The sequence below is a fragment of the Xiphias gladius genome, chromosome 19 (genome assembly GCF_016859285.1).
Source record: "Xiphias gladius isolate SHS-SW01 ecotype Sanya breed wild chromosome 19, ASM1685928v1, whole genome shotgun sequence".
Classification (NCBI taxonomy): Eukaryota; Metazoa; Chordata; class Actinopteri; order Istiophoriformes; family Xiphiidae; genus Xiphias; species Xiphias gladius.
The window spans coordinates 786,527-802,671 of NC_053418.1; the positions used below are offsets into that span (position 1 = coordinate 786,527).

Below are 16,145 nucleotides of genomic sequence, written 5' to 3' on the forward strand. Positions count from 1 at the left end.
TTGTGGAACGTGTTCAAACAAAAAGTTTAAAACCTGCAGGTTCTGATTTTAGAACACGGAGACTCTGGAACGCGAACACTCATTCTTTTGAGTTTTGGGAAATTAAGTTCTCGTCGTGGAACTGGAACCGGACGCGTTCTGGGCTCAGGTTGTGGTGTTTTGGAAGACTCGCTGATTTTAGCATCTGTTCCAGAATCTGTCATCTGACCCTGGAACGTGTCCCCTCGCAGGGGGTGCAACACGTTTAGAGGCCAGAACGAAAATGTTGCTGAGGGATGCGCGTTGGTTTTTCTTGAACTGACAGCTCCAGATTCTAGAACGTGGAGACTCTTGTTTTGAATCATAGAACTGCACGTTCTGAATCTAAACACACTTGGTGCGTGTGTGTGTGTCCGTGTGTCCTCATTCTAGAATGAGTTCTAGAACATTTTACTCAGATCTAAATCACTCACTCACATCTGGCCCTGGAATCCAGCATTTATCCACATCCATTCCAGATCCAGAATCTGCCGTTTGATGGTTCTGGAATGGTTCCCATCAAAATGTCTGCAGCATTTTTATTAGAGAAAACAAAACGCATCTTGTTGAGGCATTGACGCATTTGCTTTCCTGTTAATTCACAGCTTGCGATTCTGGAACAAATCTGGGGACTAGCGGACTGTGGCGCGTGTTCACGTCGGCACCGGCGCGTTCTGGTTCTAGAACACGTCCGGACTCATCTCGTCCGGACAAACACAATCTAGATTTTTCAGTGTTACAAGCTGTCATCATTGATCATTGGTGGATTGCTGGAAAATTCCTCTTCAGTTATCTTGATGAATGCTTAAGCGTTTAGGTCATCGTTTAAGCAACCAACGCTGAACATTTCATGGTTCCAGCTTCTCAAATGGGAGAGTTTGCTGCTCGCTCTTGTCTCGCATCAGAGCCAGTTGAATATTTGGGCGCTTCCGGACGTTGTTCGGACGAAACAGGACATTTAATGTGATCAGCTTGGGCTGGTGGATGTTATGGCTTGTATTTCGTACTGTTTTCTGACAACGACGACGATCGACTGATTAACCGAAGAAATAATCGGCAGATTGACCGACAGTGAAGACAATGGTCGGTTGCGGCCTGAGTGACTTTGCGATCACATTAAAGGAAACAGGCCACGGCAGGCCCCTGTTGATGACTTCTCCAGACTAATGTGGTTTGGTCCTTGTGTGGAGACCATTTACGGTTCCAACGGGTAGAAATGCCTGTTGGACCACCTCACCTGGTCTGCCCTGGTGGGCTTTGTTAGCCTTGAAGAGCCCTGCTCCTCCGTCCCTGGTTTCCTCTCCCGCCTCTTTACACCTGAACTGACGGACTCCCGTCACCAGCATCTCGAAGGTGCGGGACCGTTTGCGAGTCGACCTGCCGTCGCTTCCGGTCCCGTTCGGCTCGTCCGGTGAAGCGGAGGAAGTCAGCTGTGGCGTTTGCTGTTTGTCTGTTTGTTTAAACCAGGGTGTTGTTGGGAGGGGTTCCCATGATGCATCTGTCTTCTGGCTAGTGAACCACGGGATGTTGAGACTGCACTGGGCCTCCCCGGGTGGTGGTGGGGGACCAAACCAGAGTCTGGGTAGGATCTTTAGCCTCCGTGATGTGGACATGAGTAGTAGTCTGTTCAGGAGCCGACACCCAGTTCGTATTTTACAGAAAAACATTGATCTGTAGTGTGTGTGTGTGCGTGTGCGTGTGCGTGTGTGTGTGTGTGTGTGTGTGTGTGTGTGTGTGGCCCAGCAGCCCCTGTTCAGAGCAGTGTTGTTTTTGCATGCCTATATAGCTCAGTGTAAATCGATGTGAGTTGCATGTCCGTGTAGTTTTCAGTTGTTTGGCTGACGTCCGTCTGTTGTGGCTTTGAGTGCCTTTCATTTGAGTTCTCTCTCTTTTTCCTCTCCCCCGTCTCCCTGTTATATTTTGTACTGTGCGTCCCAGAGGCTGGTATTTTTGGGTTATTAAGCAAAAAAAAAAAAAAAAAAGACAAAGAAAGAAAGAAATCCTCCTTGGAACAGAACTGACAGCAGTTGTTATGAGGCAGAAGGCAGAAGCTGACAGGCAACGAGGCTGTTCAGAGGCTGTGAATTCTGTTTTTGGGGGGGTTGTCCCTTTAAAGAGTGCCAACTACAGATGCCAGTGTTGTACAGCAGTGAAAAAAACTCACACTATTTACTAAAATAAACCATTTCTCTGTTTTGTTTTGTTTTTTCATCGCTGAGTCTGTCACTTATTTCTGTTTTCTCCTCCAACTCAACGGACGGATTCGCTTTGGGTTGAAGAGCTGCAGCGACTAGTCCGTCAACCGGTTAGTCAGTCGACGGATCAATGATCTGCCAATACCGTGACAGTCGAACGAGCCCTTTGGTGACTGGTTAAGCAAAACTCCGAGTCGTTCTCTGGTTCCGGCTTCTCGTGTGTGAGAATTTGATGCTTTGTCATAAATGACACGAAACCGAACCTCTTTGGGTTCCGGCCTCTTGGTCGAACCAGACGAGATGCGGGGCCGGACTCGGGGAAATTACACCGGGAACCTGTCACCATTTTCGGACGCGACACGGAGAAATAGCCGCAGCCGTTTGTTTTAGTGTCGGGGCGAGAGGTGAATCCGCAAACCGGTTAATGACAGAGAAACGTCCGGCTGACGGAGGAGGAGAAAGGAAAACGTGGCTCCAGTGTGATGAAGATCGGTCGGTGGGTGGAGAAGGGTGGAGCGGTAATACAACCATTGAGAATAACCCGCCAGAGAGAGCGAACGAAGTACGCGGGTGTCGATGCTCAACTATGCTGGAAGGATCCGGAGGATCCGTGTCGCCGAATGAGCCCGGTGTAGAAATGACGGGGTCGTTAATGAGACTCGCTTTTATTGGCTTTAAATGATCCACGCAGCCGGATAACGACGGATTCATAGGAAGTAAAATGCAGATAAAAACCAAGGCGCTGTACACACACTACGATCCCTCGGCCCGGGGAGGAGAACAGCGCCGCACTGGGAGCGTGGATGCACCGCGTTCATAGCGACGCGGTGCAGTGACGTTTCTCACGCAGCCGACCCGCGCCCCGTCCGATTGATGTGGTGCAGCGCTCACGCGCCCTCGGGGATATGGGGCGGCCCGGGGGACAAACGGCTCGGAATTGCGTTTTAAGCGCGGCGCTTGGGAAGACGCGCGTAGAAACGTTTCGCCGCTGCGCAACACGTGTCGGTGTTACCTCGGGCTCCGGACGTAAATTCGGCCGCTTTCACAGCAGCGAGCCGACGTGTAAAATGGGCCGTAAATACACGGAGGTTCGGTGGCGGCCGGCGGGTTCTGAAAGCGCCGCTCGGTCCACGTGACGCTGCCGTGCAGACCGGGAAACGGCGGACGCGTGTCACCACCTGTTAGGAACAAACGAGGCACCGAACAAAACGTCCCTTCGTGCCACGTCTGTCCTGTCAGAGGACAAGTCTTCGGAAGGAGTTTGTCTCAGTAAACACGGAGCGCGTCCTCCTCGCGGGGGCGCACACTTCATGACCCGACGTCCCCCTGGGACACGATGACCGAATAAAGAGATGAATAAACCTGCCGCAGCATCTCTGGGTCGGTCCTGTCACACGCGCGGTCGGGCAGCAGGGGCTGCTGGGAAATCTCGCTTTATGTCACATGAACCAACACAGATGTTGGGGTTCTGGTCCCAGAGTGGACCCTGATGTGGACCGGGTGTTGGAGGTTAACTGTGGTGCTGAGCTAGTTGCTGGTAAAGACAACGTGAACTCACTCCGGAGAAGTGTTGTGAAAAAACTAACAAACACAAAAACAAACAAAAACCCTGTAAAAGCTGAGCGTTATCTGGGTGTCGTGGCGGTGCAGTTCCCCTCCGGAGCACCAGGTGCTGCTGTTACCTGCGGTTCAACAGCAGTCGCTCCCACAATGCACCGCTCCAAGGGAGATTTCAAAGCTCTTCTTTAGCAGCAGCTCATTCCGGACCAGAGACCCAGACCGGAGATTTACTTTCGGTTTTTTTATTCTTTGTAACTTGACTCACGCTGAGATGAAAATAATGAATGTTGTGTCGAGAGGCCGTGGCACCGTCAGTCAAAGAGCGGGAGAGGCGGTAGAGGAAGGTTCAGCGCCATGTTGGGCGACTGATCCTTCGGTTCATGCGTATGATGATCGGTGTGATCACGGCCAATCCGTGACAGGTGCGACCCTCACCTTGTTACGCATCGCGCCTCAGCCCGTCTGACTCTGAACCGGACTCCCGCACCAGACGTTTACGCTAGGTCCAAAGAAAAGATAGAGAAATCGGGTTTGGGAAGGTTCATGCGAACCGGAGGCAGGATAATGAAGTTTCCAAACACGCAAGAAGTCACTAATAATCCCACCGGTAAGAAGCCGTGAGGTCGCAGGTCCAGTGAAGGTGAGATACCTGAGGCTGTGGAGTCTAAAATCCCCGAACCGCCACAAACCGGTCCGCGACGTAAAACCGACCACAGCGCAAGTCCGCACTGATTATGAGTCTAAAGGCAGGACAGATTTAATTAGATTTAATGATTTATAATGATCAAATAATCCGAATCTTAAGAAAACAAACTAAACATCGATATGGTTTGATTTCATATTGAACGTTTTTATCGTCAGATAGGTTTTTTTCTTCTGCGTCCCCAGATGTGCACTGTCTCACACACACACACACACACACACACACACACACACACACACACACCAACAACAACGTTTCACCAAACGACACAACAAACACCGACTCACGTGATTATAATAAATATGAAGATCTTTACCTGTGGAGCAGTTTTTAAAACTCAGGTGGGAGAGAGCCTCACTCATAAAACCACAATCAATAGGTAGAGGACAAAAGATCAGATCGGTTCAGTGATGGAGGATGTAAATCACCAACAAGAAAAAAACAAAACAGAAAATGTCAAAAGAATTTATTTATAAATAAAAAATAAATAAAAATATTATGAGCTGTTGAAACAAAAAAATTTTTCACTAGAGTTTTGGTTTATGAAGGAAACGAATAACAAAACATTAACAAGGGGGGAGATTCAGTCAATTAACATTTTTGAATAAAGTAATAATAAATATAGAGTTTTAATAACAATAAATGAAATCTCCTTTTACTCCACTATAATCCCAAACTTCGTCGCATACAGCGCTTGGGAAATAAACATTCTAGTTTATTTATTCATTTATTTATTTACTGTGTTTTTTTTATTTCTAAATACAACCTCCTGTTTCTTTATTTTTGTTTTGTGTTTATTTAAATTTACTTTTTGTCTGTTATGAGCTCAGTGTTGTTGTTTTTTTTTTTGTATTTTCAGACTTTGCCTAATTGTTTGTACATTTTTAAAAAAAGTATCGCGATATTTCTTCCCGTTGACTGTGACCCCGAGATCTCGTTCAGCCATAGAAACAAAGATGGTGGCTCCCTGATCGTCCATGTGGCTTCGCAGATAGAGAAACTCCTTCGTAACTCCACGTTAACTTATTTAACATAATTAAAACAAACAGCGGAATCTGCGGTGAAGCTGCGAGCAGCTCTGTGAGGAACTAAACATGCAACACGACGACGTAAGTGTGATAAATTGACACGAAGCTGCTAACGTGCTCCGGTACGTCTCCATGCTAACCTTAGCTTACCGGTCACTAATTATTATTTTTATTCGTTTTCTTCTGCTGGTTGGCAGCTGAACTGGTAACTGAACCGTGGTTATCTTTATTGATCGTATCCGGACAAAAAACTGAATGTTTAACAGCGTTTGAGCAACTGTGACGCTAAGAAACACGGACGCCGTTTTTCTTTCCAAACCTCACGCCAAACTCCGTTGTAAAAATGCCTTTTTAAGGATTTCTGGCTTCTCTGCAAACATACACAGTTGTTATGAACATGAGTCAAAACAAAGATTAGTAGGGTCTTCTGTGGACTTAATGTCGGCCACACGTGTTCCACCGTCATCTGCTATTTTTGAACAACGTACTGACATTTTTCTATACGCAGTTTAGTGACATTATGTTTCTGACAAATAGTTTCCCAAATCCTTCCTGAATACCTGAGTATGTGGACAGAAAACACCGAACACTGTAGTTCCAGTGTCTCGAATGTGAGGATCAGCACGTTTTCTTTGTCTTCTCTGACAGTAAACTGAATATATTTGGGTTTTGCACTGTCAAAACAGAACAAGACATCGATAGTGAGTGCGTTTACATGTGCACTAGTATCATGGCTGTGATTGGGTTGTTGAAATATGTGTATGTGTAAATGATGCACATGTGTAGGACAGTGACTAGTGGTTATTTTCATTCTCGATTCATCTAAAAACGACCAAGGGGATGTCTTCAGGTGTCTTGTTTTGTTCGACCCACAGTTCAAAACCCCCAAATATAATGTTTTCTGTAACTTGAGACAGGGAAAAGCAGAACATTTGAGAATGTGTACCGTTCGTCCAAACCAAATTTGTTCTAGAATCAGAACGTACGGGTTCCGTGATAAGAATTCCCGTTTTCAAAACCAGATTCTCCGTGTTCTAGAATCGGAAGTTGTGAATTAGCAGCAAAGCAAATGTGTAAATCCTTCAACCAGACGTGTTTTGGTTTTTCTAATAAAAATGTTGCAGCCATTTTGATGGGACACATTCCAGAAAAAGACATGTTTGGCCCTTTTTTTTTTCCTGGCTTTAACTAAACGTTTGATCATTTTGCAAAACATTTGCCGTTTCGTTTTCTGTCGTTCAACAAGCAGATTAATCGACTAATCGTTGCAGCTCTAGTTGAGTCTGCTCGAGAGGTCAACGTGTGTGAGGAGGTCCAGTGTGACGGGAGACGTGGTTCACTTTGTTTTAGTCGTCCGTATTCTGGTTTATAAGCACGTGTTATTTGTGTGGTTAAACTGAAAACAGTGTGTTATAAAACAATATTTCAAACAGGAAACCGCATTAAAAAATGAGCATTCTGATGTTTAGGCTCCTACTTTTCACTCAGGGGATGTTTGTAACAGGTTAATTCCGCTTCCTGCAGGTGATCTGGGACATTATTGGAAACGCGCAGTTCTGCTCCTTCAAAGTCAAGTAAGTCTCACCCTGAATCTGCTCCTCACTCATTCATTCGGTACGATAGTTATTGCGCCCGTTAGCTCAGAGGTGGTGTATTCAGCTGGCAGAGACTGGGACCCTTGGCTGAGCCCAGCTCATTCTGGGTTTAGGAGTCTAACGCCAACACGGACATTTGAGAGTTTTTAAAATCTGATGACGATATATCAGCCAATATTTATATTTTTACATGAACAAACATTTTTGATAAGAACTTATTGTTAAGGAACAGTGAACCAGATCTGTTGTGTTTGGCACAATCACTGAGCACTTTATTAGGAACACCTGGCTCCTTCCAGCAGGAAAATGCTCCAGGTCACCAGGCAAAAGTCGTCTCAAATTGGTTTCATGAACACGACAATGAGTTCAGTGAACTTCAGTGGCCCCCCCAGTCTCCAGATCTGGATCCAGTAGAACACCTCTGAGATGTGGTAGAACAGGAGACTGGCAGCTTGAATGTGAAGCTGACAAATCAGCAGAAATGACGTGACGCAGTCGTGTCGACATGGACCAGAATCTCAGAGGAAAGTTTCCAACATCTGGTGGAAACCCAGACCATGAAGACCTGATCTTGTTCGAGATCAAAGGGAGGAACTAACCAGTGTTAGTGTGGTGTTCCTAATAAAGTGCTCGCCGAGTGTAGAAACCAACCTGTCGGAGCTCTCTGCTGGACAGACCCTGTAACGGAGACTGTGTTTCTGAATCACCTCGAATATTTCTCTGCTGACATTTACTGATCAGGAGACAAACACTGATACTCGGAGATCTGTGAGAAGATGATATTGACTCTTTTCTTTCTGCCCCTCCCCCTGTTCAGGACAAAGAGTCAGAGCTTCTGTCGGAATGAATACAACATCACAGGCTTGTGTAACCGCTCGTCCTGTCCTCTGGCCAACAGTCAGTACGCCACCATCAAGGAGGAGAAAGGTAAAGCCCGAGAACATGCTGGATAAACTGGGTAGAATCTTAACAGAAAGTTTTAGTCCTACAGCAGAACATGTTTCATCTCGTTTGGTTCATACGTTGCATCAGGCGGTTCGATGATGACAATCCAAGAAAGAAGACTAGGTCTAGGTCCTGCAGTGACGCAGGGTGGGTTGGACAGAGTTTTAGAAATAGAGAGGTGATCACATTCGCTCGCTGGATTAATGATCCCAGCTGCTGTACCAGGACAAGTCACCTGATGGGACATTACACAATGCAGTCAGTTGGGTTTCCTTTAGGAACACACACTCACAAAGACACTCTGGTTCCAGCTTCTCAAATGAGACATTTCCCGTCTTTTCTTGGTCTCACATTGTGTCCTATTGAACATTTCGGAGCATTCTGTCAATTAATCAGAGATTAATCTCTGATCAATTGACTAAGCGTCGACTAAATTCCTCCTATTTCATTCTGGTTTAACATTATCATGCTAAAAAGTATCAGGACGAGAGCTTTTCAAACCGCCATGTGTCATTTGTCTGTTACCGTAGAAAGTAAATTTCTCCCCAGATTCCCCAGGAACACCCCTGAGGACATGATCTCAGTGCCTCGGATGTTGGGTCCGACCCTGGGGAGACGTTTTTTTTTTTAATTTACAGCTGAAAGCTGACACATGAAACGAGCACAAACTGAAAAAAATCACTCAGGACGTTTGGATCAGACAAATATTTGGTTGAAAATATTAATAACAGTGGTGTCACTTTTTATAAATGACAGTTTGATCCACACACACAAGAAACATGAGATGTGGTAAATCGGTAAATGAATGATGGTGGTATTTTCTCCTCAGGTCAGTGTTTTCTCTACATGAAGGTGATCGAGAGAGCAGCTTTTCCTGCCAAAATGTGGGAAAAAGTGAGTTTTGACCAATCAACACACACACAGCACATTAGGCCAAACGGAGACACAAAATCCAGAGTCCGGTCCAGGGTTTTCTCTTGCCGCCTATCTGGGCTTTAATAATGTCATTATTGAAGCAGTGGTTCCCGCTGCTTTAAACAGCGAATGTTCAGTCAGAAAATGTGCATTTTATTTTGAAAGAGCCCAGTAATGATGACGTCTGTCTGTGTGTTGGTGCAGGTGAAGCTCAGTAAGAACTACGAGAAAGCTCTGGAACAGATCGACGAGAACTTGATTTACTGGCCTCGATTCATCAGACACAAATGTAAACAGAGATTCACCAAGATCACCCAGTACCTGATCCGCATGCGCAAACTGGTCCTCAAGAGACAGTGAGTACTGTTACCGGTCGATCGACAGCAAAATAATCGATGAATCGTTTCAGTCACGGGGAAAAATGTTGAAAGGCGTCAGATATTCTCTGGTTTCAGCCTCTGACAGGAGAAGATCTGCCGCTTGGCTTTGTCGTGTATCATTTTAAACTGAACACGCTGGGATTTCAGACCAGACGTCAGACAACGTTTGGCTCTGCAAGGTTGTATTGATTACTAACTACAAATAACTGGCCTATTAATCAATGAGGGAAGTAACGTCGGTTGACGCCCCAACGCTGCAACATCGCGCTGCAAGAAGTGCTCACCTACGACAGTAAACCATTTTGGGTTTCTGTCAAATGAGCCTTTTCCACATCAGACACACGACCTGTGATTTCGAGACTGAAACCTGCTGTTTCCAGTCCAGATCCAGGCAGATTGTCAGTGGACTCTCGAATGTGTCACTGGAAACACTGGCTCAAAGTCAGTGGATCTCAAAACGGGAAAACCGTCCAATAGAATGAAAGACAGAAGACACTGTCCATTAGACAGAGGAGCCGCCTGTGGTTTGACCTCTTCTCTCGGCAGCAGAGCGTCTCCCATCCTGAACCATGGACTTTTTTGATAAGTTTAGGGACACGAGGGACAAACTGTAGCAGCTCGTTGTGGAGACGACTAGAGCAACACGACCTGGTGAAAAATGTTTTAGCCACTAAGAGGCGGGAGGTCAGGCTGCTTATACACAGAATCCAGGAAAAAGACAAATGATTTTAAGCAGGATGTCTGCACCTCCTCCTCAGTCCAGCTCACAGATTGACGTCTCGGTCTGTTCTTGAAGCGTCGTTTCTCCGGGGAAGTTTGACCGGTTTGTTAAACTCCCCCTCGGTTTGACGTCTGACTGTTTTTCTGTGTTTTCAGGAGGAAGTTGGTTCCTCTCAGCAGGAAGGTGGAGCAGAGGGAGAAGAGGAAAGAGGTGAGTTAACACCACAACCCTCTCCGAGTCCGAGCAGAGAAACGAGCGTGTTGTTACCGCGATCAGACTCGAACGCTACCTGTCGTTGATCCACCTTCTCCTTGCTGTGTTTGTAGGAGAAAGCTCTGATCGCTGCTCAGCTGGACAACGCCATCGAGAAGGAGCTGCTGGAGAGACTCAAACAGGGAACGGTACGGCACGCTGATCCTCACAGCCTCAGAGACACCGTGGTGCTACACAGGGTTCGGCGCTGAACCCGACCGGTGTCTTCTGAGACCTTTTTGTGTCTCCTGGTAAAACGAGTGCTTTGTTAAATCCGAAGCGCGACGTTAAGACGGTGACAAATGTCGTCGTCAAACTAAACGACCTAAGGATCAGGTCGTCGGCTCTGATGCGGATCAACAGGACGACTTGTAGGACATTTTTACAGGTCCCAACCAGATCTGAAGAGGAACTGAATGTAGATTTTGTTTCCTATCATTTGGTCACATGACAAATACAACACAGTGTGAAATGAAATTTGAGTATCGTGTAGCTGCTGAAGACTGCGTGTGTGCTTTTTTTTCAGTACGGAGACATCTACAACTTCCCCGTTCACGCCTTCGACAAAGCCCTGGAGCAGCAGGACGAAGAAAGCGAGTCCGAGTCCGAGGAGGAGGAGGACGACGAGGTGATGAATGACACACAGTCCATATCATTTTCAGTTCAAACGGAGAGTCAGTAAACCAGCAGAGGACTCTAACGCAGCACGTTCAGCTTCGCAGACAGGTGTCTCTGGACGGAGAGTTTATGTCTTGTCCTTTCTGTCTGCAGGATGTGGGGAAGAGAGAGTTTGTAGCAGAAGAAGAAGTGGAGGAGAGCGACCTGAGCGACTTCGAGGTAAATGATGTCCATGTGTCTGAGGTGTGGTAGGAGAAACAAAAGGAATCAGTAAAGCATGTGGACGGCTCAGCCATCCTTGTACCGGGACTCGTGGAGTTTAAAGGTTCAGGTTCACAGTTTTTCCATTCAAGTGTCCCTGTGAATAACTGACACAGTTCTGGTTGCTGCGATCATCCCTCCCTCTCCATCCACTCCCTTAACGAGGAGCTTTTAATGTGAAAAACGGGGCGAAGAATCCCGTCGTCTTCCTGCCTAGCGATGAACTCGAAAGTCAGGACGGGACGGACAGAATAGTCTGGTTATTAGTCAAGCGTCTTCCAAACATTGAATGGTTCCAGCTTCTCACACGTCTTACGTCGGAATACACTGAGTATCTCTGGGTTCTGGACCGTCCATTGGACTAAACCAGACTTCACTTTGGACTCCACAGGGTAGATGCAGGTCTCAGGGTCTTAATAAGCACTGAATCCAGTTCCGTCCCAAACAGGGCTTTAGAAGGGTTGAAAAGTCTTGAAGTAATTCACGAGAGTCTTAGATGTGGCGTGTGGTGATGTCCTTCAGGAGACGTCCACGCTAACACTGGTCTGGTTGGGACAGTGACTGGGCTGCAGGAGACTGAGGACAGATGTACCCGTTCTCACGTTGTCCAGGTGTTTGACTGTGGACAGAGGTGTCTGCTAAAACCACCTGGAGACTCGTTTTCACATGACAACCGTCTAGACAAGTCTGTGAGACCAGGTTTAGACGTGTAGGTTCCTGTCCTCCTGCTGCAGCTCAACATGGAAACACGGAGGGAACTTCTGTTTCAAACCACAGTCACTCTGGAAGATACTTGCTCGATTTGTCAAAGTCAGGCTGCTGAGGCCTCACGTCACCCTGTGTCCCAGGGTGTCGGGATGGGCAGAGCTGTGGATTCTGTCCCCATCAAGACGGGATCTCATATTGTCCTGCATGAGCAGTTGGTTAAGCTCGTAAGAATTAAGCTTTTTCAGTCAGCGTGAAGATAAAAAAGATAAACACAGTGAATGTGGCAGCTGCTTGAACAGGTAGAATCAGAATGTTCTGTTTCTTCCCTCAGGACATGAACGAGCTGAAGACGAGCAGCGACGAGGAGGAGGACGAGGAGGGGTCGAGTGAAGAAGAGGAGGAGGAGGAGATGGAGGTGGAGAAGAAGGCCTCCAGGTCCAAAGGCAAATCTCCCGCCAACGGCTCCGCGGCGAGGAAGAAGCGAGTGTACGTGGAGATCGAGTACGAGCAGGAGACGGAGCCCGTCCCCAAGAGCAGAGCCACGTAGTGATGTCGGCCGCCAATCAGACTGTGAGCCGAGACTCTGCCGAGGACACGATCCTCCACGTACCGCCAGCACATCTGGATGACACCTCACAGTGTGTTTACGGAGCTCGCTCACCGCGGTTCGTCTTCATCCCCCCGTGACACCGGGCTGCTGTTCATGTTTAAAGTGACACGTAAAGTTTTCTGACGAGGTGCTTTCGCTCGCTTGGTGTGTGGCGGTTGGCTCAGGTCTCCTGCAGGTCTCTGAACCAGAGAGCAGTCAGGACCGCGGTTCGGTATCCCCATATCAGATCAGAATCCTTTCCAGTCCCGTGTTGAACCTCCAAGTTCAGCTTTCGTCATTTACAAGTAAATCAAGTTCTAAGCAACGACAGAGATTCAGCTCCGGTCCGAGCTCCGATGCGGCTGGTGAGAAGCCAGACGGCAGCTGACGCCCCACCTTTTCTCCACGGTTCATTTCTGCAGTAAAGACGTCTGAGACGCGGTGATCTGGTTTTCACTCGTCCCGGATGTCTTTAAGGCAGAAACGCTTGTAGAGCGGACTGACCCTTTGTGTCCTCGGGCTCCGGCTGCGTCGCCGTTTTCACGTCGCTCTCACTCCTTCACGAAGGAGCTTTTGAGCCGAGCGTTCCTATGGACTGAGTGTAATTCACAATAACACCACTCATCTTACTGCTATTTAGCCTCATCCTCAAAGGGGTAAAGGGTCAGTTCAACCAAAAAAGGAAAAAATAAACCTATTTCCACTCAGACGGTTTTGGTTTTGTGCGTCCTGGTTTGGAGAGTTGTCTCTGAGATTCCTGCCTTTTTCGCAGAAATCCAGATCCAGTAAATCTGCATCATCATCATCATAATATTTAATATTAATATTAATAATAATAATAGAATAAATTAGCTTTGGGGGGGAAAATCTGAGCTCAAAGCCTGAGGTTTGTTCCTTGTCTGGAGTAAAAGGTTCACATTCATTTGTAGAACCTGCTTTTTTCCCATGAAGTGGAAAGTTTGGGGAAAAAACAGCGGAGGACGAAGAATTCAGATCATTTACGTAACCAGTACAACAACTAAAAATACTCCAAGTAAAAGTCCTGCATTCAATATCCTACTAAAGTAAAAGTACACAAGTATTAGCAGATATATTTATTTCAGGTATTAAAAGTACTCAATAAAAGATGTTAGTAATCCTGAGTCACGGAGGCTTCGGCAGCGTTTTACTGCTGGAGCTGCTTTTAGCTACGTCACAGACAGGTAGATGGTTTAGTCCACTGGTTCCCAACCCGGGGGTCGAGCCCCTCCAGAGGGTCACCAGGTGAACCTGAGGGGCCGTCAGATGATTCACGGGCCAGTTTTCAATAAACAGTAACGGGTCAAAAGTTCCTGACGAAGCCCAGTGTCCATGTTAAATGAGGTCTGACCCGTCACTGGGTCCTGTGGTGGGTATCAGGCCTTGACCCAGATCAGCTGAGCCCCACCACAGACGACACCTTTTGTTTGTTCCGACGGTAGAAAATGAAATGGGAAATAAAGAGAGTGACTTAAAGAGGCAGTAAACAGAGCGCCGGCCCTCGACAGAGTGTGTTGAACCTGGGGTGAAGCGATGTCGTGATTCTGCGGAAAAACGCTTCCAGCCTCAACACAGATTTCTTTACTAATCCGTTCTTTTGGACTTTTCTCAAATCTTTGATTTTAGTTTTTGTGAATTATCGTATCATTTGAACCATGAAACCATGTGAGAAGTTTAGAGGAGAAATGTCTCTTTGGTCTCACTCAAGAAACAATAACGCAAGGTTGGAAACCACTGGTTTAACCTTAAGCATCGTGTTTTATGAACTGATGATGTGTTTCCAATGTAAAATCTAAACCAGGGAAGTAGCTGAAGCTGAGAAACAGATGTAAGGCAGTTAAAGTCCAGAATTTCCCTCTGAAATGTGGTGGAGTAGAAGTAGAAAGTAGCCGAGAATGGAAATACTCAAGTAAAGTACAAGCACCTTCAAAATGTACTTCGTTACTTCCCACCACTGGAAATAACCGGTCACTTTAGATGGAGGAAGGTGCCTCCACCCTGCTACGGTAGAGATCAAAGTTACTGAGAGCGACGTGTCTCCACAGTAAATAAAGGCGTAGTTTCATCTTTCTAATAAAGAAACAGCTCTGTGTTCTGTGGATTCCCTAAAATAACAGGCTCTGTTTCTGAAAGATGCTGCTGCTGCTGCTGGGGTTTTTAATCCTATTACAGCCGAGGCAGAAATCACGAGACGGATTTGTCCCAGCGTGCACCATAAAAACCAAAACCATCGCACTGGGAAATATGTTTTGCTTTTTCTTTATTTTGCCAGTCGTTTGGTTGAACTGACCATTCGTTTCCATTTTGGGATCAGCTCTGAGGAACCACACAAAGTGGCTTTAACCTTCTTTTTCTGCTTGACGGTGACTCAAAAATGGCATTTCTTATTTGTGTTTTGTTAAATATTAGATGCATGAATGATCTTTGAAAAACACACCACGAGCGCAAAGCAGCAGATGACGAACACGTGAACAAATCGACTTAGTTTATATGCTCCTCTTAAAGATATTTCTCAACTCTCTAAATATTTTATATGTGCAAAATAAAGAAGGTGGCAGATGAAAACAAATTTTGTTGTCAGAACCTGCTGTTTTCCTTTTGGGCTTTGGTCACTTCACCTCCAACTTTCAGACCCGTGGAAGTTAAGTACTAACAGGCAGAAATTCAAATCTTGACCTTTTACCAACAGCCTCGGGGTTTCAGTCCCCTCCTGCAGTCGGGTGGAGAGAAACCGTTTGTCTCCAAACGCAGTAAACGGGGGCGTAACTCAACCGCCTGGGCCCCGTACAGATGCAGTCTCAACGGGCCCAACGATCTGTAGCCAGGCCTGTACCAATAACCGAGTCAGCAGGTGCCAGTCCATGCATCCGTAGTGATGACTGTGTGAAGCTCCACTGTGAGGTTTAACATCAGGTTTTTTAGGTCTTCGTTAGACCCTGAGCACAAGACGAAGGCAGAAGGGATCAATTACCCTCCTACTATGTTTCATGATGAAAACAAATTCAACTAGATTTCACTGGAATCAGGTTTTATTTGCAGAATTCGGGTGAATTAGTTTCCAACAGGTGCAGCCCAGACTGTCGCACCAGAGGAGTTAGAATAATAAAACTTAAGAAACAGGTAGCCTGAGTATTAAAACTGAAGCCACAGACTCTCAGTACAGGACTCATGTTAAATATAATAACTCAGTGTGAGTAATTAAAGGCTTCTGATGCTGAAGTTTTATTTCCATCAGAAAAAAACCTGTCAAAAACGCTCCAGTAAACTGATCCTGCTTCAGAAGTGATTTTAGAAAGATTGTGTCTTAACAAGCACCTTGAAATGACGATAGTGTAAATATAGTACAATAAAACAGACTGTTATGACCGTGTTGCAAATCTCCCTTTTCCTCTCACGTTTCTCAGTAGAGTCGGAAAGTCTCAGTCTTTAAACTGTATATCCTGTCGAGACCGTAGCAGAAATAAGAAATTACGGAAGATGATTAGAGCCATAAAATAAATACGCCAGACAGTTGGTAACTCTAACGTGCACAATAAGTCGCCTGGTGTGTGAACGAATCCGGACACTGTTTCCCCAAATCATCTTAAATCTCAAATGATCTTTGTCTCTTTGTAAAAGCTTTAGAGGAACAGTTTGACG

At 46.2% G+C, this 16,145-nt stretch overlaps 1 protein-coding gene and 1 non-coding gene across 2 annotated transcripts; both read left to right on the top strand.

Moving 5' to 3' along the window:
• The first annotated feature begins 4,141 nt into the window (after positions 1-4,141).
• On the top strand, positions 4,142-4,241 carry LOC120805860. The gene has a single exon (XR_005709610.1). It is a non-coding gene; the product is annotated as a small nucleolar RNA U13 (small nucleolar RNA).
• A 1,159-nt stretch (positions 4,242-5,400) lies between these two features.
• On the top strand, positions 5,401-15,057 carry mak16 (MAK16 homolog (S. cerevisiae)). Its single transcript, XM_040156022.1, has 10 exons — positions 5,401-5,585; positions 7,029-7,078; positions 7,917-8,026; positions 8,874-8,938; positions 9,164-9,315; positions 10,216-10,270; positions 10,387-10,461; positions 10,839-10,940; positions 11,084-11,149; positions 12,231-15,057. Exons 1-10 carry the CDS (start codon positions 5,571-5,573, stop codon positions 12,444-12,446), a joined length of 906 nt encoding a protein of 301 aa, XP_040011956.1. The 5' UTR covers positions 5,401-5,570; the 3' UTR covers positions 12,447-15,057.
• Positions 15,058-16,145: the final 1,088 nt, after the last annotated feature.